Here is a 25,025-nt window from a genome sequence, read left to right as displayed (position 1 = left end):
TATAGTCAAAGAAAACACTTGCAATGGTATGTTTGTTTCACGAAAAATGAATGATTTAAAAAAAATTGAAAACGATCTCTTGTAACGCTTATAAAAATAAATAAACAAAAAATATTTTTATCGTTCAAGAAAATGTTTAGATATAATTTGATGTCGGTAATCAAAATATGTTTCATTGGCTAATTATTTCAAACAATACAAGCGATCATTTTTAGGAAAATGTTTTTCAAATTATTTATTTTCCGCAAAACAAACTGAGGTTTCAATAGAGTTCTCTCTCAATTGCTTCCAGAATTCTTTTTCTCCGGTTCTCGTTGATGAATCAACAAGTCATGTTCTCATTTGTCATATATCGATACTTTCAATATGTGATTCTGCCCTTTAAAACTTTATTTCATGGCGTTGAAGTGGAGTGCACAGAAGGCATATATTAAAATGTCAATTAGACTTACCGCTTCACTTCCTTACAACACCGATTTCGGAATCAGAGAAAAAGAATGAAGAAATCGAATACTTTCATGTATGTTCATGCATATAATTACTAGACTTCGAGGCTTCTTTTTTCCATATTTGCTTATTAAAAGTACTTTATTTCAAATTCGTCGATCTTTTATTATTCACTTGATGTTCTATATATTATACTAGCATTATTTAATCTATCCTCAAGGAATATATTTTTGGAAGTAAAATCCAAATATCGGAAAACTAATTCCCTCTCATTTTCACATTCACAACCAAATAAGGGAAAATCAATTTTTAAAAAATAAACTTCAACTAAAGACAATTCCTTCGACATAAATTTTTTTCCTTAGAGGTTTATTTCTATCGTCAAAATCTCTGCGTGAAAGTTTCTTGGGTGCTCATAACTTCTTATTAAGATAAAATGGTAGCCATATGTTCTGATAAAATGAATAAAACCGAAATTTTATTGATGAAGATAATCATCGATTCTATAAAATCTTTGACATCCAAATATTAACGAAAGTTTCCTCAATTGGTCACCACTATTTAGATTCCTTGAAATCTTCAAACATTTTATTCTCTGTACACTGTAAGCCTTTTTTTTCCTTTGTTTTTAATGCACTCGTATGCGCGTTTTAATTTGTTTATTAATAAGAACAATAGGATTGTCCACAAGAGAAAAAAAAGAAGAAGAGAAACGTAAGTTCTCATACATTTTCTGTTACATGATCAGTTACAGGGGTAGTCGGTTTCAAGATGGGCTGATTCTCGAGTGGGTTTAGGAACCGGCCCTATCTCCTCTTTTTTTTTTACCCTATTCCTTGCAAAACTGCAAGTGTTGTTACACAATTTAAATGACTACACGAGTGAAAGGCATCAAGCCGCGAGAGAAGAGTGGGCGTTAGGGAGGCATCGAGTCACGAGAGAGACATGAGCTCTGCGTGATTGAGAGTGAGAGGCGTGAGCGACGATCGTGCGTGACTGAATCCGAGCAAGAAAATAGCGGGAATTAGAGTTTTGAAAATTTGGAACAATAAGAATGAAAAAATCAGTTCGGTTTGGATGGTCTAGGTGGATGGGTCTACACCTGGAATCGAAAACTGATTCGATATTCATCGGTTCCAAATTTTAAGAATTGGGAACCGCCAAAACTAGTCAGCTCGGTCCCGGTCGTTTTGCTTACCCCTCATCAGTTACGTCTATCATGTCATCCATAAAGATAAGGCCCAGATCTCTTTGGTTATGTTGGTCGGAACGAGGCCCAGATCTGCACAAACCAGCCCTTCGGCTTCGTTTGTTATTCTCAAGTGGAAGAGGTGGCCCGATCTGCTCTATTTCCAGGGCTTTCCGAATGCAGGCTATGGGATTCTTGGTTCAGCCCAGTGGCCCTTCCCCCTCGACTTCTCCCTGTTCTTTCCCCCTCCCTTCAGTTTTCTGCAAAACCCCGTCTCTGTCGATCCTTCCTCGGAACCGGAAGCTTTTTGGGGGCGGGGGGGGGGGGGGGGGAGACCGAGCGAACATGTCGGTGCTGATCGTGACGAGTTTAGGCGACATAGTGGTGGACTTGCACGCCGATAGGTGCCCCTTGACCTGCAAGAACTTCCTCAAGCTCTGCAGGTACGTAACTGCCCTGCTTGATTGCTGCTTCTTCTTCTTCTTCTTCTTCTTCTTCTTCTTCTCATCTCTTTCGTCCGTGAGCTAGTATCCCATCAATTTCGGACACATTCGCTGTCCCGAGGTTGTTCCCGCGATCAATCTCCTTTGGCCATTGTAAAGCCCGCCCATTTTGCCTTCGAATTTTGCTAAGGTTGATAGTAGCGTACTATATCTTGTTCGGGAAGCAGGGTGTGCGTGATTGGCGGTTTTTCATGTTTTGGGTGACTAGTAGTAAATTAATCGGGAGGTGAACCCACTATTGAGAACGATTGCCATTCACGCGCACCATCTGTTTGCTGAAGAGTAGAGGCTTCTGAGGATTGTTCTGGCCTTTTTGGGATGCAATTTTTTGAGCACCTAATTGACCCTTCCCCCCTCCCTGTTGCTATCTAACTGGTGCAGGATCAAGTACTACAATGGGTGTCTGTTCCACAATGTACAGAAGGATTTCACTGCACAGACAGGCGACCCCACTGGGACCGGAACAGGCGGCGATTCCGTTTATAAGTTAGTGACATTTGCATTGTCGTCTTTTTGCTATGATTGTTCAGTTTCTGATCTTTCGTACACTTCTATGATCCAAACTTGAAAAATTCGTATTGCATCTCCAATTTCATTTTCTCATGGGAAAAAAAGGAGTCTAGTTCTTCACCTTTATAGCGTGTGTAGTAGACAAGAATTAAAGAACAAAATTGTTCTTCTTTGAGTGCATTTTGTAAATATATGTGTTGTCCCACGTTTCAGTTCAATGATAAATATCTAAAACACTGAATTTTATTATTTTGTGCAATTAAGACTGTCAATGAAGAGCAGGAAGGACCTCCTACATATTCTTTTAGTTCAATGATTATTTTTATGAGCAATAAAGACTGTCAATGAAGATCAGGAAGCACTTCTTACATTTTCTTTTCATAGCGACGGATATGTTTTTGAATGAATCACCCGATGTAACTGGCACAAATTGTTCTGTTTCAGATTTCTCTATGGTGATCAGGCCCGCTTTTTCATGGACGAGATTCATCTTGATCTAAAACACTCCAAGACGGGAACGGTTGCCATGGCAAGTGCTGGAGAAAATCTCAATGCTTCTCAGGTAACTTTATTGTGTTGTTGAGTTTTATTTGGTTAATGAGATGTACCAGATATGAAGGAGGCAGCTGGTTGCACTTTTCGATGCAGTTGCTTTATCTACGTTTTTCAATTCTAAGTCATTTTCTGTACATCTCATCAGAACTGTATGAGCACTCACAAGCTCAGAGAATGACTACTTATTGTTAATTTAAGTTGAAGTGTTGTTTCACTCTTCATCCGTGCACCCGAAATGCTGCTTCGACTAACCCTGCGCTTTTACAGTTCTATTTCACATTGCGGGATGATTTGGATTATCTTGATGGAAAGCACACGGTGAGATTCTGATTTGATTTTTCTGGCCATCCTTGATCATCATTCATGAGTTCCATGAGAATTATTCTTTTCATATCATTCATTTCCAGCTTCATTATTTCTGATCTTTGTTATGATTCTGACTTCTTTTTAATTCATTCTTTAATGTTTACAGCAGTGATAATTTTACACCCAAATATGTGGACAAACTTTTACTCCTTATAGCTTGAAGGAATTTTTTTGTTTGGTGGTTAAGGAGGGGAAGGGGGGGGGGGGGGGTGTTGGAGAGATATTAGAATGGTTTTATGCTATGCCTTTAATTGTTTTAGTCGCAAAATTGCAGATATATAGTTTTATCCTGTTTAAGATGGAGGGTGATGAGATGGCTTTTTTTTTCCACAGTTGATCGTACCGCTTAAATTTAGTCGTTCATGTTCTTTATGGAGCCTAAGTTATTATCTTGGTCTTCTCTACTTGCTCCATAATGCTTCTCCAAACATGGTCACTTCTAAGAGGTATAAATAAGGATGCACAAACTTCAGTAGGTAGCTATGTAGAAAGATCTTTCGATTGGAAATCACAGCTGGTAATTGACATTTTTTAGGACCCAAAACAATCAGTATTTTACTTAGAGGACTATAGCGAGGCCAGTTGTAGTATGTGAAATGTGACCAATTAAGGTTAGGCAAGAAGAATGTTGTATTGCTTTGGCTAGAGGAGTGAGAAACAGGATTAGAATTAAAGTAGATGCGGGGACTTTGCAGTTGGCTGCATTAAGGATATATTGTGGTAGACAAATTGGAGAAGCTTAGGACCATTTAGGATAATGTTGGACTCCCAAATTCTTTTAATAGAAAGCAGGTAATTAGCTGCCTTGGACATTAGGCTGTGAAAAGGAAGGTTTTGGGCTCAAAGGGTTCTAAAATAATCTGTTCAAACATCAAGACTTTCATTCAAAGGATTTTGCAAGTCTGACGCTGTTTTTTGAGTTTCTCAAATTCGCCCTTAGTCGTTCATGGAGCTGTCTTGTATATGTGCTGGTGAGAAGGATTGGGCTTATGTCGGACTAAGATAAACAATGATAGAGCAATTGCTCAGTAAAGAAAGGAATGGTAGACCTATTTATGCATTGGTAATGGAAAGAGAAGATGGTTGATCTGAAACCTGATGAGCTAAGTGCGAAACAAAGAGTCCATATGGTACGAAGGTGGTAATTTCGTTGACTCATTGTGCTGTAACAGATTTTTGTTGTGTTGAGTTGATTGAATTCGTTTTAATACGTTTCCTGCGAACTTTTAATAAAATATTTATTATGCTCCTTTGATTTCTTGCGAACTATGTAATGCAAGTCTATGAGGTTCGTTTACAAATTGCAGTGTTCCAAATGGAAATTTTTAGGGTTAACTTTTCCCTAGCTTTCCTCTTCGGGGACCATGTTCTCCTCAAACCACTCATTTGGACATTAAGACAGATTACTAGAATAGTTGGAATTAAGTGGAGCAGCAGTTAGATTGGGTTTTGCAACAACTAAAATTTTGATCAGGCTTCTTTATCACCTGGAAGTGTCTCTTTTATTACATCTTCATGGACTATAGACACGTGCAATTTCAGTTAGTAAACACCCATTTGGAATCTAGTTCATCCTGGAGTCTCTACCTATTGGTTCAATCAATTCTATTGAATACATGTAGGGGAGTCTTGTCAAGTCATTTCATGGTTGAATGTACCCACTACTTTTGTGCATTCTGGGCATTTATATGTGGTTATAAACATGGAATGGTGTATATGGCTGGGGACTTTGTTCTATTGATGTTTCTTTTGGTGTGCTGTAAGTGTGCTTAGTTGTTGCTTATCGATTTTAGATTGATTTCTTCATTTTAGTGAAAAAACTTGTAAATATAAAAAAAGAAAACTGGAATAGCATATAAGTGATATCGTATCTGCATAATAAGCTTCCTATTTGTTGAGTTGCCTATTTTGGCTGTCAGCATCATTGATCATTTTGCGCTTGGTATTCAACAAATTATTCATCATTGTTAGGTGTTTGGTGAAGTTGCAGAAGGAATTGAGACATTGACTAGGATTAATGAAGCCTATGTAGATGAGAAGGGGAGACCCTATAAAAACATCAGGTTCGTTCTCATTCCACTCTCTTGCTCATTGAATTACTATGTGTCACTCTTTTGTTTATTTGCAGTATGGTTCCTTTTGTTTTGAGCAGGATCAGGCACACATATATACTGGATGATCCTTTTGATGACCCTCCCCAGCTAGCTGAGTTGATTCCTGATGCTTCCCCCGAAGGAAAGCCGAAAGATGAGGTATTGACTGCTTAAAGATTTTATTATCAGTTAGCCTCAGAAGAAAATATGATCGCAAATACTCTGTCATTTTAAATGCTCGAATAATACATTAGTATATGTATTGCCACCACCTTCTTTGTAAAATTGGCATCTCTTTAATCACATTGATAGAGATTGAAGTTGGACAAGAATGCTCTGAATATGCTGCCAAAATTCATACTTAAAGAGTAAATATATGATAAAATGCAATGAGTGGCTTATCTCTATGACAGCTAGAAGTAAGGTAAATCAATTGTGTTTTTTAGTTCCAAGTTTCCTAAAAGAAACGCTGGCATGAAATTAATGTGTCTCCTCTGCCCTTTCTTTTCCCTTCCTAGAAGTTTATCTAGAATGATTCATGTTTGTTTCACAGCATATGGTTTGTTTATGTATGTCGGAAGCAGGTGGTTGATGAAGTGCGACTTGAAGATGATTGGGTACCTTTGGATGAGCAACTAGGCCCGGCTCAGCTTGAGGAGGCAATTCGTGTTAAGGAAGCACGCTCTAGTGCAGTTGTGCTTGAGAGTGTAAGTAAATCTGAGATGTTTTTCTCATGCTTCTGTATCCAGATGTTCTCTTCATCTTCTTCACAAAGAATCCTCTTCTGTCTCATCTACATTACAGATTGGGGATATTCCTGATGCTGAGATAAAGCCTCCAGATAATGTGCTCTTTGTTTGTAAACTGAATCCAGTCACCGAAGTGAGTTTTGCTAATTGCCTAGTAGGGGGTGATTTCTGAAAGTCATTTTGAAATTTTTTTTACTACACATTATTATTGACTGATGGATGGATTTTTCTTCTTCCTTTTCTTTATGGTTGTTGCTTATCACTACACCTTACGTCTGAATTCACCGTCAAATCTTTTACTTTTGATGCAGGATGAGGACTTGCATACAATCTTTTCACGATTTGGAACAGTGGTATCGTAAGTACACTTTCCTGTTCTACTTTTATTGCTCATCTCTTCTTGCAGTTGCTTTGGACAGCTGATTCTTATTACAAAGCTAATGATGACGACCTTGACAGGGCTGATGTCATCCGTGATTTTAAGACTGGAGATAGTTTATGCTATGCATTCATAGGTCAGTTTATTCTGTTCTGGAATTGTCTTTCTTCATTTGACTTTCTACGCTGAGAAAAATTAATTGACTTTCTGAAGAATAGCACGAATTAGATGGTAGATAACCTGTTGATATGAGAAATTATGATAAAGAAACAAAGTTTGCGAATGAACAATATGAGAAATGGGTCATAATATTAAGTTCTTTATTGATCGATGTTAGTTATGAGGAGTTTTCACAAGATTTCAGCTATCTTGCATCAGCTTTATACTTATGTATACAATTAATTTGCTTTTAAAATGTATCGACCATAAAATGGATTGCATATGACAAAAGAACTAAGCCTTATCTTACTAAATTGGTCTGCTATATAAATCCTTCTACTTTTTGTGATTTATGTTGTGTGAAGTCATAATCTTCGTCTTTTTTCATCATGTCTTTCCACATCTTTTTCATACTTTCTTTAACTCTTTCAACCCAAATCTTGGTCCTATAGTAACATCTCATTGGAGCATCCAAAGTCGTTTGTCTTATGTGTCGAAATTATCGTGGACAAGTTTCTCTCGTTTTATCCTTCGTTGGGTTTATAACCACTTCTTTCCCCAATATTCTGAATAAAAGGGGCTGCGTATAAAAAAAAATCTAGCTGCTTCACCCACTAATTTCATTTCCATTTTAAATCATGCTCGAAATAGATAATATATGGTCTGTATGTACAAGAATGGTAAATTGCATCGGTGATTAGTAAAGTTTTGTCGCAATCAAGTCGCAAACTTTGACCTTTTGCAAATAATGTACTTTGATCGGAATCTAACCGATTTCTTTTTTGTTTTTTTTTTTGGCAAAATATGCACTTCAGTGACCATAGATGAAATTTATCTTGTTTAAGAAAATCTGATAGTTATGTGAAATTTGATATTAAGTTTGTCCACTATGAAAATTTTAGAGGATATAACGATGTCTTATAAAGATCTTTTTTTTTTGGTAAGGTCTTATAAAGATCTTTAATCTCTCATAAGCCAAAGATCCCGTTATTTGGTTCACGTCTTGTTTTACTGGTCTTGTGTCACATGACGATTCTGACAAAGGAAAAAGTTGAACACACAGTAATCATGTTAATGTTCGTTTGCCAGAGTTCGAGAACAAGGATTCATGTGAGCAGGCATATTTTAAGGTACATTGATTTAAACACTTGTGCAACTTTCCATATTTCCATCCTATATGTTCCCTTTGTTTAACTTTTGTTTCTTATTTGGGGGTTTTCATGCAATTGTGCATTTTATTTCTCTGTATGTGGCTGTTGTTTTCGTGAATATGTTAGTTTCTTTATTCTTATATATTAAGGCAGTGTTGTTCCTCTCTTTGTTTTATTTGTGATATTGTAAGAGAGTTGATGAGAATGTTTCCTTGTCATTTCTAGTTTCTATTTCCACGCATTTCATTTCCTCCCTTGAAAAACCAAGCAAAGGGAGCTTAAAATTTAAATCTGTGGGCATCTCATCCCGAGAAGGGTGAACATCATGAGGGTCTATGGATCTGCTTCAATTCCGTATAAAAACATCTGCTAGCATTTGTGTCCTTCAGAGTTGAGATACTATTTATGGTCATTCCAAAAGAAGCCTTTCCAAATGAAAGAAGGGTCATTGTTGTGTGAACTCAAACTTTGCCTAATAGCTTTCCAGGACGACATCCCTGTGTGGGAATATTACCAAATTGTGCAGGGCAAAGCTCTCTAGCCGAAAGAATTCCATCTTAGCATAATCTATATCATAACAAAATATATAGCTACATTCTTCCAAACTTTGTCAGATTCCAAGAGAAATGAAGCTGCTCCTTCATGGTAATTGTTGAAAGAGACCCTAGAATTGGTTATTCAGAAGCCCAATAGATCACCACCCATCTTGTTAAAAAAATTTATACGTATCATTGGTGGATTAAGAGATTATCTTGACAATTGTTTTGAAAGCTTAAGCTGTTAGATGAAGGCATGGTTAAATATTTAATTACTCTAACACTCCCCCTCACGCTTAGTCTGGTCTTTTTGCCTAGTACTAAGCATGGCATATTTAATTAGGGAGGCAAATGGGGTCTGGAAAGATTCTAACTCAGGACCTCCAGCTCTGATACCATGTAAGATATTGATGAGACCACTGCCAACTGTTCTAAAAGTTTAAGCTGTTAGATGAAGACGTGGTTTAATATTTAATTACTCTAACACCTCTGCCAACCAAAATGTCTCCTTCCTCTCCATTTTACATCCGTCCATGCTTTACTACACAATATTTATAAATTATAAACCATATTGAGAAGTGGTTCTTATATCATTGGAGCTTTGTTCAAATACACTTAAGCTGTTAGATAAAGGCGTAGTTTAATATTTAATTATTCTAACACCTCTGCCAACCAAAATGTCTCCTTCCTCTCCATTTTACATCCGCCCATGCTTCATTACACAATATTTATAAATTGGAAACCATATTGAGAAGTGGTTCTTATATCATTGGAGCCTTCAGCCACTAGAGCTTTGTTCAAATACACCTCAAAATGATCTTGCAGCATCTCCATGCTTCAAAAGTTTCACCACTTCCGTCCTTGACTTGGTGGAATTTGGAAAACTAATTTCAGTTTCCCTAAAGTACAGAGATATGAGGTTCATGAGAAGTCGTGACACATTCTCGGCATGTGTACTCTTTAAAGAATTGGAGTTTCTCTATTCATCCGCAGATTGATGGTTCTCTTTACAAGGACAGAGTATGAGAACAACCCTGACACTTCTTGAGCATTCCAAATCTATGCAGACACCTCCTAAATGCTTCTCAATCTATGCTATAGTTGTCCTCATCAAAGCCGTCTGGCCAATAGTTGTCTATAAAAAATTGAGGTGATCCTATGTGATGTCACTTACTTTCCTTGTCGCAACGGGGTCATATTCCTCAATGGTTGTGATTCCACTTTAGCAAATTTAACTCTTTGGTCTCATGCAGTTTTAAAGCAGGCAGACTGCATTAAAACTTTGAAGAGCTAAGGATTTACTCTAGCCCCAAAAGAAAATTGGGTCATTGGCTAGGACTATGCGAATGATGTTTTCTTTGTTTTCTCTTCTTCTTATATCAAAGGCATTTGAGACTTTTGTCCTTCGTCTTGGTGAAGTCATTGCTTGAAGGGCCAGTTTCAAGAGCAACAAGAGGAATGAGATGAAGTGGATGAGAGGTTGAGGATACTTATTTTTTAGGTTGGGTTTGTTTAGCGGAAAACTGCTTAATGGAGAAAAATGTTTCTAGTGAAAATTATTTTCAAGGAAAATGATTAGTTTTCAGTTGTTTGGTGGTGTACGGAAAAAACTTTTCAATGTTTAGATCTTACTAAAAAGTTATTCTCTCCGTTATGATTATATTAGGTTCCCAATATAAGACACTGAGAGGATATTGAGATCCTTGTCCAAAATATTACTAATATGTGAAGTATAAATTTCAAGTTTTTTATTAAATAAGGCAACCTAAAAAAAGATGCCAAGAAAATAGAAAATTCAAATAATTAACCAAGTTAACCTCTCAGTGTTTATAAAACCTCATGTGAGAATAGCTCATCATTCCGTGTGGAAAGGAGCTCGGGAAAATGATTTCTTCTTTTTAGGATGGAGAAATCATTTTCCTCAATATTAACTGCAGTTGTTTTCCTTGACGTAAAACTTTTGGTTATCCACTTTCAGGAACCAAACACATGAAAGTTTGGAAAATTGTTTCATGGAAGTTATTTTCATTGAAACAAACATACCCTTAGATCCGCTTAGTTTTCTGCCAAAAATAGAACATTTATCAACAATTGCCTACATCTGCTTCAGTAGGCCCTTAATCGGTACTTATCTTAAACCTGGCTTGACTTACTCTGTTGCCATGTCTAGCCTCCTATTTCGAGCATCTATGACAGTATGCAGATTTTTGTGCTTAAAAGAACCGAACTTTTGGGCATGAAACAATCTGTGTTTGCATTAATGCTGTTCCCCAGGTGTACGGAGCAAGTTGCTATTATCTTGCTTATATGAGCTCCTCTGACCTTGAAAAGTGAAAATTTAAACTTGATTTGAGGTAAATTTTCTACTTGTAATAAAGAATACCTTGAAAAGTTAAACTGAAAAGGAATTTTGAAAAAAGAACTCTACCTGTGCATGGTGTGGGCCATAATGCTAGAATACATAAACAAATTAATAGAAGCAAAAAGAAAAAAATGTAAATTTTAATTATTAGATTAGGCTCAGGAGCTACTCAAGTTTGAGTGGTGCTGATTCAGTCCATTATTCGAGCTACTCAAACTCAAAAACTATCCAGCTGAGCTCGAGTAATATGGCTATCAAGCTCAAGCATGTTGTGAGTAACATGACTCCTTTACAGCTTATCCTGTGGGTAACTTTCTTTATGTTTTTATACAAATGTGAAACCTACTAGTTGGTTTTCCTTTTCTTTTCTTTTTTTCGCTAATCTTTTCATGGTTTTCACTTCATTTTGGAGATGCCTCCGCAACAATCGACTGCTATCATAGAAAAAAAAGATATACATGCTTTATAACTCATATACCAAGAAAGTATTTAATATATAAAAATGGCTCATTCTGGAAGAGCAAATGAAGGGGAAAGAGGATATTATGGAGATCACCTAAGAAAAGCATGAACTTAAAATTTTTTTATCCTGATCTTGGGATGGGCAGCTTGGCTCATTACATTCTTAATTTTGATTGTTTTTAATTCTAACTAAAAGTGGTGGCATCATTTATCCTCTATGATTTAGATAGTTTTCCCTAATTTCTCAAATAAGTTGTTGCCTGTGACGCATCTGTTTTGTTTGTCTGATATTTCATGGCAGATGGACAATGCCTTGATTGATGACAGGAGGATAAAGGTGGATTTTAGCCAGAGTGTTGCAAAACTTTGGTCCCAGTACAAACGTAAAGATAGCCAAGCGGCTAAAGGTAAGGATGCACTCAAACTCTGGAGTTTCTCACTGCTTTCAGGCGATAATTTTCTTGAATGGTGAAAATTATGTTTACGTCCAACTTTGTGTGCTGGCGGACGAATTGATGCATTTCCTCTATAAGTGGCCATGGCAGAGGAAAACACTTGTACGTGTTCTCTGTGGGTAAGGTTGGTAGTTTATGATATGCAACTTTAGGAGTTGTCAGCAGTGGCAAGGTCTTAAGACCGTGGTTTTTCACCGAGTTAAATGTGTCAAGGCAGAATTTCTAGAGAAAATAGGACAGTGTGTATTCATTGTAGTGCATGAAAAATTGCAAATAGCCTTTTAGTGGTCAAACAAGCACGTGCCGTAAGGAGTATTTGAGGTTATAAATTAAGTTTCATGCTGAGCTGCTTCAAAAATGTGTCAGCTTGGATCTGTTAATTAGCAATTGCAGGTTATGTGGGCCTAAAATTGAGCCTTGTTTTATGATGATCTAGTCAAACATGTCATGTTGAATGTTCTTTTGTTCCCTCCAACGAAATATGCGACTCAGTAGTCAGATTGGCAGCTTGCTTGTGTTTGCTTATGGAAGCTTATACTTTTTTAGCTTTTCATTCAAGTACGATTTTTGCATGCACGAGATCTAGATTATATGGGGACTATGCTTAATGTTGGTTGTATTCTATGCTTAATGTGGATGTATGATAATTAACGTCGCTGTTGTTTTGATTATTTCTTATAATAAAGAACTCTTTGATTATTGACTGTAGGAAAAGGTTGCTTTAAATGTGGGGCTCCTGATCACATGGCCAGGGAATGTACTGGAAGCTCCAGCTCCACTAGACAGCCACCTTCAAAGTACATTCTGAAGGAGGACAACGCTCAGAGGGGTGGAGATGACTCTAGGTTTGTTCCTGGCAGTGCCTCTCTCTCTCTCTCTCTCTCTCTCTCTCTCAATGTGTGTGTGTGGATTTTTGTGCGTGGCCGGCATTCATTTGTGTGCCTCTGCATGTGTGATTCTGACAGTGTAATTCCGCTTTTAGGTATGAAATGGTCTTTGATGAAGATGCACCAAAAAGTCCAAGTCATGGAAAGAAAAGGCGAGGACGAGATGACTGGGATGATAGCCATAAGATGAGCAGGCAAAGTGCAGAAAAAACAAAATTCAGTGATAAAGAGAGAAGGCACTCTGTTAATAAGCATAAGCACAGCGAAAGAAGTAAGCATAGAGAGAATGAAATGAGTCGAGACGGTAAAGGTAGTGAAGCTGGTAGGAGAAGAATTGACAGGGATTATCCGGAAGAGCAAAGAGACCGAGAGAAATATGTGGAGAGTCACGGAGACAGAGATGGCAAGAGAGGTGATTATCGAGATTATAAAAAAGGAAGAGCAGATATTGAGAATCACAAAGATAGGAGAGGTGATGAAAACTATAGTAGAAAGAGTGCTGCTTATGATGATGGCCATGAAGGTGGCAGAAATGCTAAGAGAAAAGATCCCAAGGATGATCACCATGCAGATAGGAGAGGGTATGGAGATTCTAGGAAGCGAACTAGAGATGAAGATGGTGATGGACGAGGAAGGAGGGATGACCCTAGTTATAGGAGAAGCAATGGGCACAAAGATAGCTGCAATGGTGGAAGGGAAGAGCATAAGTATAGAAGTTGAGACACAGATGGCAAGAGTCATCGGGAGAGAAGCCATTGAGGCGATAGCAGGAGATGAAGGGCCGGCCAGAGTACAAAGACTTTTCTGATGATGAACAGGTCAATGACAATTCTTCTACTTGAGAGCTTCCTCGTAGGGATAATGCTCTACGAGAAGCAATGTAGGACGGGATGCCTATTGCTATCTATCAGCGTGCTGCATGACTTTAAATAGCTGATGTTGACCATGTCCCAAAATTCTGGTTTTGATTGGGATTATTTTGCACTCATCAGTCTCTCTTTGATTTCGTCTCATGGTAAAGGTTTCAAAAAATGATCATAGATCACATTTACATCATCCTTTCTACTCCAAATGGTTCGTAATAGAGAGAAACAGAACTTAAACAAATCCTCCATTGGGATCACTCTTGGGTTAATGGAAGGTAAAAAGATCCTTCAACTCCAGTTCGATTTGGAAACGTCCTTGATGTCAATACAAGTCGAGCAAAAGAAGCAAGCAAGAAAGTTATACACTAGACAATGAGCATGCTCCTCTTCGCGATCATTTTCTGCATGACATTGAGAAGCCCTTTGATCTCTTCACAGTCTGTCATCACATTTTAAAAATGCTAGTTTAATTAGTACTTGGTGATAAATGTGATAATTTTCACGCTCTATTGGATCGTCATCCATTTTGAGGCGTTAGTTTTGATCACCTGTTATCTAATGCAGACATGCTCCTTGCACGAATTGTTCTGGAATTACAAATAAACTGTTAGCATCGGCTACAGATTTACTTGCGGGTCTCTTCTCTTCCCTCCTAATAACGGCAAAAACCTAAATTAGGTTAAAGAATGTGGAGTATTTTCTTCAGGAACAATAATCTAGAAGGATTAGATTTACCTTGATATCTCTTTAGTGAATGAGCATATGTGGGGATCGGTTTGGTCCTCCATTTAGCTCTCAGACACATAGCATCGCCTGGATTGAAATGTTGTCGTGCGATGCTTCATATGGAGTTTTTTCCGTACACAACACAAATTGCCGTTTGGAGGGGACAATAATCATCATGAATTACCAAGGCAGTGGCATTTGGATTGCCACACGTTTCTATCAGACCAACAGGGTTTCCCTCAATCCCCACCAAAGCAAAGTCGTGTTTTTTTCTCTCTTGTCCTCCTTGACTGCAAAACGACGAAGGACAACGTCCACATAATAATTTTCTAGTAATGTACAAACTGATGCACATAATTAATTCGCATAGGTAAGATCTTTCCAACAAGAAAAATACTCATATTCACTGAATCTCTAGTCTGTTCACCCCAAAACGAGCTGCAACTTCCATTAGCTTGTAGATGCAAGAAAATGAAAAGAAACAGAACGTATAGTTTAAGTAGTAATCTAAATGCCCATTGCTACTCTTTAATATGTGAATTGACCACATAGGAACGTCTGTCTTTGTTTTTTCGTCAGAGAATTGAGAGGCGGTTGAGGTTGTCAAGGGTCTCGCATTGTTTTAACATGAAGTTTTTAAAAGTCCTTAAAATATGTTCTTCCTTTCGCATAACAGCTTAAGTTTCAGGTTGAGAATATCTAACCGAGGTAACTTCAAGCAGCCTGAAGTTAAATTCTGAAAGATACTGCCATGATCAGATTCTCGCGGCATTCTGTGCTGATGTTAAGTGTAATAGATCTCAGCAAATTCGAGTTTATATGCCTTCTCTTTTTGTCCTCTTCTCTTAGGATTTACCGTCTTTGTAAATATCCAAAACTATGTTTTTAGACTTCCTGTCTTCACAATTGCTGTCATCTAGTGTCTATCTTTTGACACAAGAGAGAGAAAGAAAGAGGGAAAGAGAGTATTTTACATTGAAATTTCGTCTCACTTTGGTTGGCAGTACAAATCTCCAATGAAGGATCTCTTTTCAGAAAGACAATCATAGTTAGAGGTGCAACAGTTGCTGACCAAACCCAATAGCCTTATTGATCAAGGGATGTTATGCAATAGTAACAGCAGGTGCTCATCCAAACTGCAGCAGCAATGCAAGATGACACTCGGCCCAAACTCTGCGTCCAAGGAATCTCGACTTGTATGTGCCTTTCTTATCGAGCCCTTTTAGAGGAATATTTCCCTGTTTTTCCTTGGTGTTTGGGTATGGGAATTTAACTACTAGCTCACTCTCTCCTATTAGTGAAGTTGGTTTCGCTATATTAAGTGACTCCACATTATCCTTGTTGGCTGCGCATTATGATTTATAGGACTTCACTAATTCTGGTGTTCTCCATTCGCTTTGCAATTTATTGTTGTCAACATGCTTTTCGCTGCACTAACTTTATGGAGCTCAGAGTGTTCCTTTCTTCCAATATTCTGACGGTTAATTTTGCTTATCTATCCTCTACTCTCATTCATGATGTTAGTAAAATGATACCTTTCATACTTGCAAACTTCAACAGAAGTTCTACACGACAACCCTCCATCTTGCTTACCAGAGTTTTGGAGTAATATATGGAGATTTGAGCACATCCCCTGTCGAATATTTAATTCGATCCTATCAACGATGCAAGAAAAGTAATGAAAATTCGCACAACACAAAAATTTACGTGGTTCAGCAGAGGAGATGTTTCGCCTACCTACGTCCACGGGGAGATGAGATCTGTTTCACTAATAACGTAGAAAAGTGTACAACCGCTCTTTCTCACTCCCTCCTCTTTCTATCTAGAGATCTGTTTCGCCCTAAATATATAGCAAAACCATATATGGCACAAATTACAAAATTGCCCACATAGCTTAAAACATTTAACTTTCCCATAGAGATCCTTCTATGACTGAACATAAAACGCCTCTGGCGGCCCGGGGGCGCTGCCCCAGCAACCCCCGCCGAGGCGGCCCCCCCCGGACCCCCACCCGCTCACCGGGGAGCAGGACCCCCGTGCTGTTCAGTCGTTAGGAGGCCTTTCGGAACCGCTTCATAATCTCTTGGATAACAGAATACAAGACATCAACCTCAACAATCTCCACCTTGGCTTGGATTCTGTAAAGCCACCTGTGAAAGAATATGAAATATAGATGTCTTCATCCCCGTACCTCCATAAGAGGTACACTCCCGCACTCATTGAGTGCGTCCCTCACCTTCAACAGCGAGTTATATTAATTGAGCCCAAACAGGACCCAAACTTCTCAATAGTGACTGGCTTGGTAAAACAATCTGCAGGATTGCTATTCGTGTGAATCTTCCTCAAGTGAATGCTGCCATCTGACACAAGCTCCCTGATTTTGTGAAACTTCACATCTATATGCTTTGTTCTTGCATGAAACACTTGATTCTTGGCGAGATGTATGGCACTCTGACTGTCACAATGTAACACTGCACCTCCTTGCTCTAAACCCAACTCACGAACCAACCTAGTCAACCAGAGCCCTTCCTTAGCAGCTTCTATAACTGCCATGTACTCTGCCTCTGTAGTAGGCAATGCAATTGTGGACTGGAGCATCGCCCTCCATGAGATAGGTCCACTAGCTAATGTGAAGACATATCCTGTAGTAGACCTCCTCCTGTCTAGGTCACCGGCAAAGTCTAAATCAACATATCCCGCTAACTCCTTCGAACCTCCGTCGCGACTGAACATAATACCCAAGTCTGCAGTCCCGCTCAGATATCTAAAGATCCACTTGACTGCATTCCAATGCTCCTTCCCTGGATTACTCATGTATCTGCTAACAACACTGACTGCATGAGATAAATCTGGCCTGCTACACACCATAGCATACATGAGACTCCCAACTGCGCTAGCATAAGGAACTCGAGTCATCTCCTCAATCTCCTCATGTTTTGTGGGGCATTGCTGTTCAGATAACCTGAAGTGGCTAGCTAATGGTGTCCTCACTGGTTTAGCCTTATTCATGTTGAAACGCTCAAGTACCTTTTCAACATACCTCTTTTGAGATACCCAGAGTTTACCTGCACTTCTATCTCTATGAATTTCCATACCAAGGATCCTCTTAGCAGCACCAAGATCATTCATCTCAAACTCATTATTCAACAAGGACTTTAAAGAGACAATATTATGCATATCCTTAGCAGCAATGAGCATGTCATCAACATAAAGCATCAAAAGAATAATCGAATTATCATCTGACACTTTAAAATAAACACAGCAATCATACTCACTTCTCGAATAGCCAATTTGCACCATAAAAGAGTCAAAACGCTTGTACCACTGTCTTGGAGATTGCTTAAGGCCATAAAGTGATTTCTTAAGCAGACAAACGTGATCTTCCTTTCCTGGCACTTTGAACCCGTCAGGTTGCTCCATGAAAATTTGTTCCTCCAAGTCTCCATGAAGAAACGCCGTCTTCACATCAAGTTGCTCCAGCTCAAAATCAAACTTGGCTACCAAGGCAAGTAGAACCCGAATGGAAGTGTGCTTTACTACTGGAGAGAATATTTCATTATAATCCACCCCTTCCTTCTGTGCATACCCTTTAGCTACAAGTCTAGCCTTGTACCTTACCTGCTCATTCTCAGACACTGCCTCTTTCTTGCGAAAGATCCATTTACTCCCAATGATCTTTCGCCCTTTAGGTTTCTCCACAATCTTCCAAGTCCTGTTTTTCTGTAAGGATTCCATTTCTTCCATCATAGCTGACATCCATTTATCACTATCAGCATCAGATATCGCATCCTGATAGGAAGATGGATCGCATGTACCTACTGTGAGGGCATAAGCAACCATATCCTCAAACCCGTATCTCACAGGTGCTTTGTGAGTACATTTTCCTCTACCTTCTGCGATGGTGTAGGTATCTTCTACTGTCTCCTGTGATTCTGGTGAGTTACTGGATGATTCCCTTCCTCCCGCTATTTCTGGTTCACCTGACTCCACCTGCACAGTAGATCCTTCTTCACTTCTGCCATCTGCATGTGAACTGTTATTTGCCTTCACCATGTCAGATTCATCAAAGACAACGTCCCTGCTAACCACGGTCTTCCGTGCATTAGGATCCCATAGCTTGAATCCTTTCACACCTTTCTCATAGCCAAGAAAGATACACTGCTTAGACTTTGAGTCTAACTTGGAACGATGTCCACTTTGTACATGAACATAGGCTGGACAACCAAATACTCTCAAACTAGAATAGTCAATCGGATTACCTGTCCATACCTCCTCAGGAACTCTGCATTCAATGGCTGTAGATGGAGACCTGTTAATGAGATAGCATGCCATATTAATCGCTTCGCCCGAAACTTTTACTCGCGCATTCAGCCTCATACTCCGAGCCCTTTCCAAAAGTGTCCTGTTCATCATCTCAGCTACACCGTTTTGCTGTGGTGTATCTGATGTTGTGAAGTGACGTGTGATCCCTTCAGCTTTACATAGTTCCAGGAATGGTGTGTCCCTATATTCCCCTCCATTGTCTGTTCTCAAGCACTTTAGCTTCTTTCCTGTCTGTCTTTTTACTTCAGCCTTCCACTCTTTGAATTTGGAGAAGACTTCGTTCTTCTGCTTCATGAAGTAGACCCAGACTTTCCTTGAGTAATCATCAATGAAGGTCACAAAATATTCGGCTCCACCTTTTGATTTGATCGGTGCAGGACCCCATACATCGCTGTGTACATAATCAAGTACATCCTTGCTCGTATGCTTCGCAGTTCTGAAACTAACCCTGCTCTGTTTCCCGAAAACGCAGTATTTGCAGAAGTTCAATTTGCAGCTTTTGACACCTTTTAACAGCTTCCTTTTATGAAGCTCCATCATACCCCTTTCACCCATATGCCCTAACCGCATATGCCACAGATGAGTGTCATCTGTATCGGACTCTGCAGCTGTAGTCACAGATGCTCCACCTGTTACTGTACTCCCTATGAGCCTGTATAAACTTCCAGTCAACTCTCCTTTCATGACAACCATAGCTCCCTTGATGACTTTGAGAACTCCACCTGCTGCTGCGTACTTGCACCCATTCACATCAAGCGCACCCAAAGATATCAAATTTTTCTTTAGATCTGGAACATGCCTTACATCCACTAAAGTTCTGACTATACCATCAAACATTCTGATTTTAATAGTCCCTATTCCAATGGTTTTGCAAACTGCATCATTCCCCATTAGAACAGATCCACCAATGTATGACCGGTATGAATCAAACCAATCCCTATTCGGGCACATGTGATAAGAGCATCCAGAGTCTAAAATCCATGAATCAGCGAACTGATTCTTACCTGATGATATAGAGAGAAGATCTCCATCATCACCGTCTGAGCTATCAGCCACACTTGCTTGATTAGAAGTTTTCTCGCGCTTCTTCAAGTCTTCCTTTCTCTTATAACAGTCTCTTTTCAGATGGCCTTCCTTCTTGCAATAATAATAAGAGAGTTTTGTTTTACCCCCTCTTGATTTCGATCGACCCTTATTCGCAGATCCCTGCTGAATTGTTCTTCCCCGTTCCTGCTCCTTGACTTTTCCGATGAGACCCTCACCCTGTGCCGTAGCACTGTTAACCCTCTTTCTCGTATCATTAGATAATAGGGCAGCAGTGACCTCATCTTTCTCAAGCGTCTCCTTTCCATACAAGAGTGTTGTCACCAGATGATCATAAGATGCTGGTAGCGACGATAGCAGTAATAGGGCTTTGTCTTCATCTTCCATTGAAACCTCCAGACTTGCAAGTTTACTCAGAATCTGATTAAACGTGTTGATGTGTTCTAACAGATCTGAGCCTTCCTCCATCTGTAGAGAGTATAACTGTTTTTTCAAAAACAGTTTGTTCGTTAGGGACTTGGTCATATAGATGCTCTCAAGTTTCGACCACACCTGCGGAGCCGACTTGAGATCCACCACATACTGCAGAACCTCATCAGATAGGTTCAATCGAATGGCGCTTACCGCCCTTTCCTCCATCTCCCCCCAATCTTCATCACTCGTTTCCGGTTTCTTCCCTTTCCCTAGCAGCACTTTCGACAGGCCCTGCTGAATCAGAAGATCCATCATTCTTCGTCGCGAGAGAGTGAAGTTGTTCTTTCCATTAAGCCTCTCGATGTCGTACTTGACACTCGAACCCTTTCCTGCCATCTTGATAGCTTGTCGAACCAAGCTCTGATACCAATTGTCGAATATCTAATTCGATCCTATCAACGATGCAAGAAAAGTAATGGAAATTCGCACAACACAAGAATTTACGTGGTTCAGCAAGGGAGATGTTCCGCCTACCTACGTCCACGGGGAGATGAGATCTGTTTCACTAATAACGTAGAAAAGTGTATAGTCGCTCTTTCTCACTCCCTCCTCTCTCTATCTAGAGACATGTTTCGCCCTAAATATATAGCGAAACCCTACATGGCACAAATTACAAAATTGCTCACATAGCTTAAAACATTTAACTTTCCCATAGAGATCCTTCTATGACTGAACATAAAACGCCTCTGGCGGCCCGGGGGCGCTGCCCCCGCGACCCCCCCGGACCCCCGTCCGCTCCCGTGCTGTCCAGTCGTCAGGAGGCCTTTCGGAACCGCCTCATAATCTCTTGGATAACAGAATACAAGACATCAACCTCAACATCCCCGACATATGTCTGCAGAAACACATTCTTCGGTAGCTTGAGAGACCACAAAGAAGATCACGAGATCTTTGGGATACTTTCTTTGGTAATCTGGACTTTGGCTATCATTCCCATCTGCAAGTACATGATATTTGTCTTAGCAGCAGATGACAATGGTGAAGGTGCTCACTCTGGCTCACCACTAGTTTGGCACTACAAAGTTTGTCGTTGCTATGGCTTTTCATTGCATTATTACAATACAACGTTGTTTTGTTACAAGTGGACGTTTGCTTTATACTCATTATTATGCCGGCACTCAAAGATGGGACTGTTGAGCAATTCAGATGCTGCATATTAGTGCATATCATCTTACAGTCCTGAAGCCTCATTAACAAGGGAGACAACAGTCAGCTTGCTTATCAGGGAATTCTTCGAGAAGCATCAGAGATCTCGTAAATTACTGCTGCTGCTAATTGTACTTTCTGGAACTAGCATGGCTGTTGGTGATGGAGTACTTACTCCAACAATGTCAGGTACCGGTTCATCTTCTCTCTCTTCTTTTAATTTATTTTCACATTGGTGGCATATTGCTCATACTGTTTTGAAGTCTAAATTATTCTGATGCAATTCGTTCCAAATATGATGTCCAGTCTTTTCTGCAGTCCAAGGAGTCAAAATCAAGATTAAGCATCTACATGAAAGTAAGTGCTATCAGTGTATATAGTGTTTTGCGCTTACCACGACTGTTGTCTTTCAAGATTCTTTTTTTTTCCGAGATTGTATGTCGATCAATTTTTAGTTATCTTGTTACATCCTTTGGTCGTAAAGTAAAACTGGGAAGCAATTTCTCGTCTACTGGTCGAACAGTTCGACATTATATAGAATGGTCCAGCTCTAGGAGCTATAGATATGGCTGGGAAGATAACATTGAGGAAAACCTCTCCTTTCTGCATTAATGCATTGGAGAGGCCTTAGCATAGTCAAGCTTCATGGATGTTGTAGTTCTCTAAACTAAATGGATATGACATTCTCAGATTACACCCTGCTATTAGCGCGTATTATCTTGGTGGGCCTTTTTGCTCTCCAGCATAATGGGACGCACAGAGTCGGCTTCCTTTTTGCTCCTGTGGTGATGGATTGGCTGTTATGTATTGGTGGAGTGGGGATCTACAACATACTTCATTGGAATCCTCGAGTAATTTGCACCGTGTTGCAATACTGCATCTATGAATTTTTCACGAAAGCTGGAAAGCCAGGATGGAGCTCATTGAGGGGTGCTGTTCTTTGCGTCACAAGTTGCGTCACAAGTTGGTTAGGGGTGCTCAGGTGCAGAAGCTATGTTCGCGGATCTTGGTCACTTCTCCAAACTGTCAATCACGGTAATAATTAGTTAAGGAAGCTTCCCTAGATTTTGACATCTCTAGTCTAACTAATACTGATTAAAATGCATAACTTTGATTGACCATTTTGTTTTTTAAATTTAACTGCAGCATTCTTGTGAATTATTTCATTCTGCTTCGAGGTGCATATATCCAGCATCTGTCAGTCCAGGAAATATGATTCTTGATCTTGCACATGCTTATCAGGTTGGGTTTGCAGGTGTTTTTCCTTGCTTAGTTTTGGCATACATGGGTGAAGCTGCTTACCTATCTAAACACGGAGATGACCTTCAGCATAGCTTCTACAAGGCAATCCCCGGTAAAGCATAATTAGCATATCTGCTTATCCTACTTTTTGTTTTTTGTTTTCCTTTGCCAGTTATGTGCATTTTACTGATACTGACCAAGTAGCTCTACTTATTCTGTTCATGGCACTTTCTTATTTATGTTTCTATCGAGTTTTTCATGGAAAAAGAATGTATGTTTTTGTTTTGCCTATAGAATGGGAGTAGCGATTTTGAAACTCAAGTACTTTACATAGCGGGACTGATCTTTGCTGCTTCCACATCTCTACTTCCATGTTATTTATCCCTAGAGAGCAAATAATTTGGCCAGTGTTTGTTTGCTACGCTTGCAACAGTGGTGGGAAGTCGAGCGATAATTTCAGCAACCTTCTCAATCATTAGTCAGTGCAGGGCCCTAAGATGCTTCCCTCGAATGAAGATGATAATACACACCTCAAATGAGGTACACGGACAGATATACATCCCTGAGGTCAATTGGATGTTGATGATACTGTGCCTCACTGTTGTTGTCCGATTTAGAGACAGCCATAGCATTGGCGATGCATATGGTTCATGCTTTCCGTTTATTACTTCTTTTTAAAGACTTACTCTGGGTGTCTTAACTAGATGGGGCTTAATCCTTTAATTTGCAGGTTTTGCTGTGACATCAGTCATGTTCGTTACTACCCGTTTGACGTTCCTAACTAGTTGGTTTATTTCTCCGCATGTCTTGCCAAAGTGCATAGAGGTGGTTGGCTTCCTCTCACCTTCCCTTTTTCCTTGTTGTTCCTGATGTCTTCATGGCATCATGGAACTATGCAGAAGCATGCCTATGAGCTTCAGAACAAAGTGTGCTTGTACAGCCTTTTGATTCTTGGGCCAAGCCTCGGTCTAACCCGGGTTCCAGGGATCGGTCTTGTATACTCGTCCGACATCGCCTCTGGAGTTCCCCCAACGTTTGTCCACTTTGTCACCATTTTCCCGGCTTTCCAACAAACGCTCATCTTGGTTACTATCCAGTTCTTGATGGTATAGAAAGCGCAGGATGAGGAGCGATTCCTCGTTGGCAGGGTTGGCCCACCAAAAGTGTGCATTTATCGGTGCATTGTAAGGCAAACTAGTGGTGACTATATGGATCAAATCGTTATCCTGAAACCAAAGTTTATGGTTTTGAATATATCTGCTCAACAGGTATGGATATAGGGATGCAAGGGACAGCTACGACTTTGAGACGTGGCTCATGAGAGAAGTGATGGAGTTCTTGAAATCTGAATCTGAATGCCACGAGGAAAGAATTGGAGGTGGCAACGATCGTGGTGGTGGAACTGGAAGTAGGAAGAGAGTAGTAGGATCAAGAGAAGGCCGGGCGATGAAGGAGCTGATGGAGGCGGATGAATCTAGCGGTGTAGTTTACATGATGGGCAACACACAAGCGGTGGCCCTGGAATTGTCTTCCCACGCTACGAGGATTGCGACAAACGTGGCGTACGGGTTCCTAAGGCGAAACTGCAGGCGACCGGCCATCACACTAGGAGTTCCTCACACGTGCTCGATCAAAGTGGCAATGGTATATCACGTGTGATTCTAACAACGCCATGCGTAGGGAATAGAATAAAAGGCAGGAAAGATATATAGGACGCTGTCGCGAGGCCAATTTTTAGCTAGCGGAAATAAATGACACCATGAGGACGCGATGGTGTGCTGGCAATACCTGATTGGCTTGCGGTAGATTTCAAAGGACTACTAGTAAAAAGTGAGAAAAGGATACTCGAACGTATCATGAACGGGACAAGACAAGGGTACCAGCAGATGAGTAATTCATGACAGTTGACCTGAATGAATGTAATGTAGTAGGTGTGGAAATGAAGGGGAGCGGGGCCTGGCTGCCTCTTGGGGCAAACAACTTTAACAGGCCCCAAAAGGGGAGTAAAACGAAAGCCTCGACCCGAAAGACGAAAACTTTAAAAGAGCAAATCCCATTCTGATGAGGGGCCTTTCTCTTCGGTGTGAACTAAGAGGCTTTGGCGGGTGAGACGTAGCTTTCCATATGAAGTTTGTAGCACGAAACAAATGAACGAACGAATAGAACAAGGCGCCTTTCGTTCATGTCGGGACACAAACAGGAGCAAAGACAAAAGTCCCGCGAGTTCTTCCCCATGGACCATTCCGCCAAAACATCATTCCACCAAATCGAGAAGAACTCCACTTGTACGGATGCAGAAAATATCCGCAAAAACAAATAAAAGAAGAGAGGAACATTATGATTGGTTTGAAGAAGGCGAAATTTGCAAAGTTGGTAAATAAAATAACGAACGGGGGAAAGA

The 25,025-nt window shown here is 39.9% G+C and overlaps 1 protein-coding gene and 1 pseudogene across 1 annotated transcript; both read left to right on the top strand.

Annotated features, from left to right (window-relative positions):
- The first annotated feature begins 1,935 nt into the window (after positions 1-1,935).
- Positions 1,936-13,791, top strand: LOC115692256 (peptidyl-prolyl cis-trans isomerase CYP59). The gene is made up of 14 exons (XM_030619059.2): positions 1,936-2,079; positions 2,521-2,625; positions 3,094-3,211; positions 3,472-3,522; positions 5,542-5,633; positions 5,723-5,822; positions 6,248-6,370; positions 6,468-6,545; positions 6,724-6,770; positions 6,872-6,927; positions 8,040-8,080; positions 11,763-11,868; positions 12,626-12,761; positions 12,899-13,791. The coding sequence occupies exons 1-14, from the start codon at positions 1,982-1,984 to the stop codon at positions 13,521-13,523; spliced, it is 1,776 nt and encodes a 591-aa protein (XP_030474919.2). The 5' UTR covers positions 1,936-1,981; the 3' UTR covers positions 13,524-13,791.
- LOC115692255 (probable potassium transporter 13) lies at positions 13,531-24,878 on the top strand (annotated as a pseudogene).
- The last annotated feature ends 147 nt before the right edge of the window (positions 24,879-25,025 follow it).

The sequence above is a fragment of the Syzygium oleosum genome, unplaced genomic scaffold (genome assembly GCF_021117445.2).
Source record: "Syzygium oleosum isolate NSW1041296 unplaced genomic scaffold, Sole_v2.1 Sole_v2.13, whole genome shotgun sequence".
Classification (NCBI taxonomy): domain Eukaryota; kingdom Viridiplantae; phylum Streptophyta; class Magnoliopsida; order Myrtales; family Myrtaceae; genus Syzygium; species Syzygium oleosum.
The sequence above is the reverse complement of the archived record's forward strand: the minus strand, read 5'-3'. Positions and strand labels throughout refer to the sequence as shown.

Excerpts from the sequence above, each read along its gene's own strand:
- LOC115692256 (XM_030619059.2), top strand. The coding sequence starts at position 1,982 with ATGTCGGTGCTGATCGTGACGAGTTTAGGCGACATAGTGGTGGACTTG. Across the intron at positions 5,823-6,247 it reads AAGGAAAGCCGAAAGATGAG|GTGGTTGATGAAGTGCGACT; the intron begins GTATTGACTGCT and ends TGTCGGAAGCAG. Across the intron at positions 12,762-12,898 it reads AGGGGTGGAGATGACTCTAG|GTATGAAATGGTCTTTGATG; the intron begins GTTTGTTCCTGG and ends TTCCGCTTTTAG.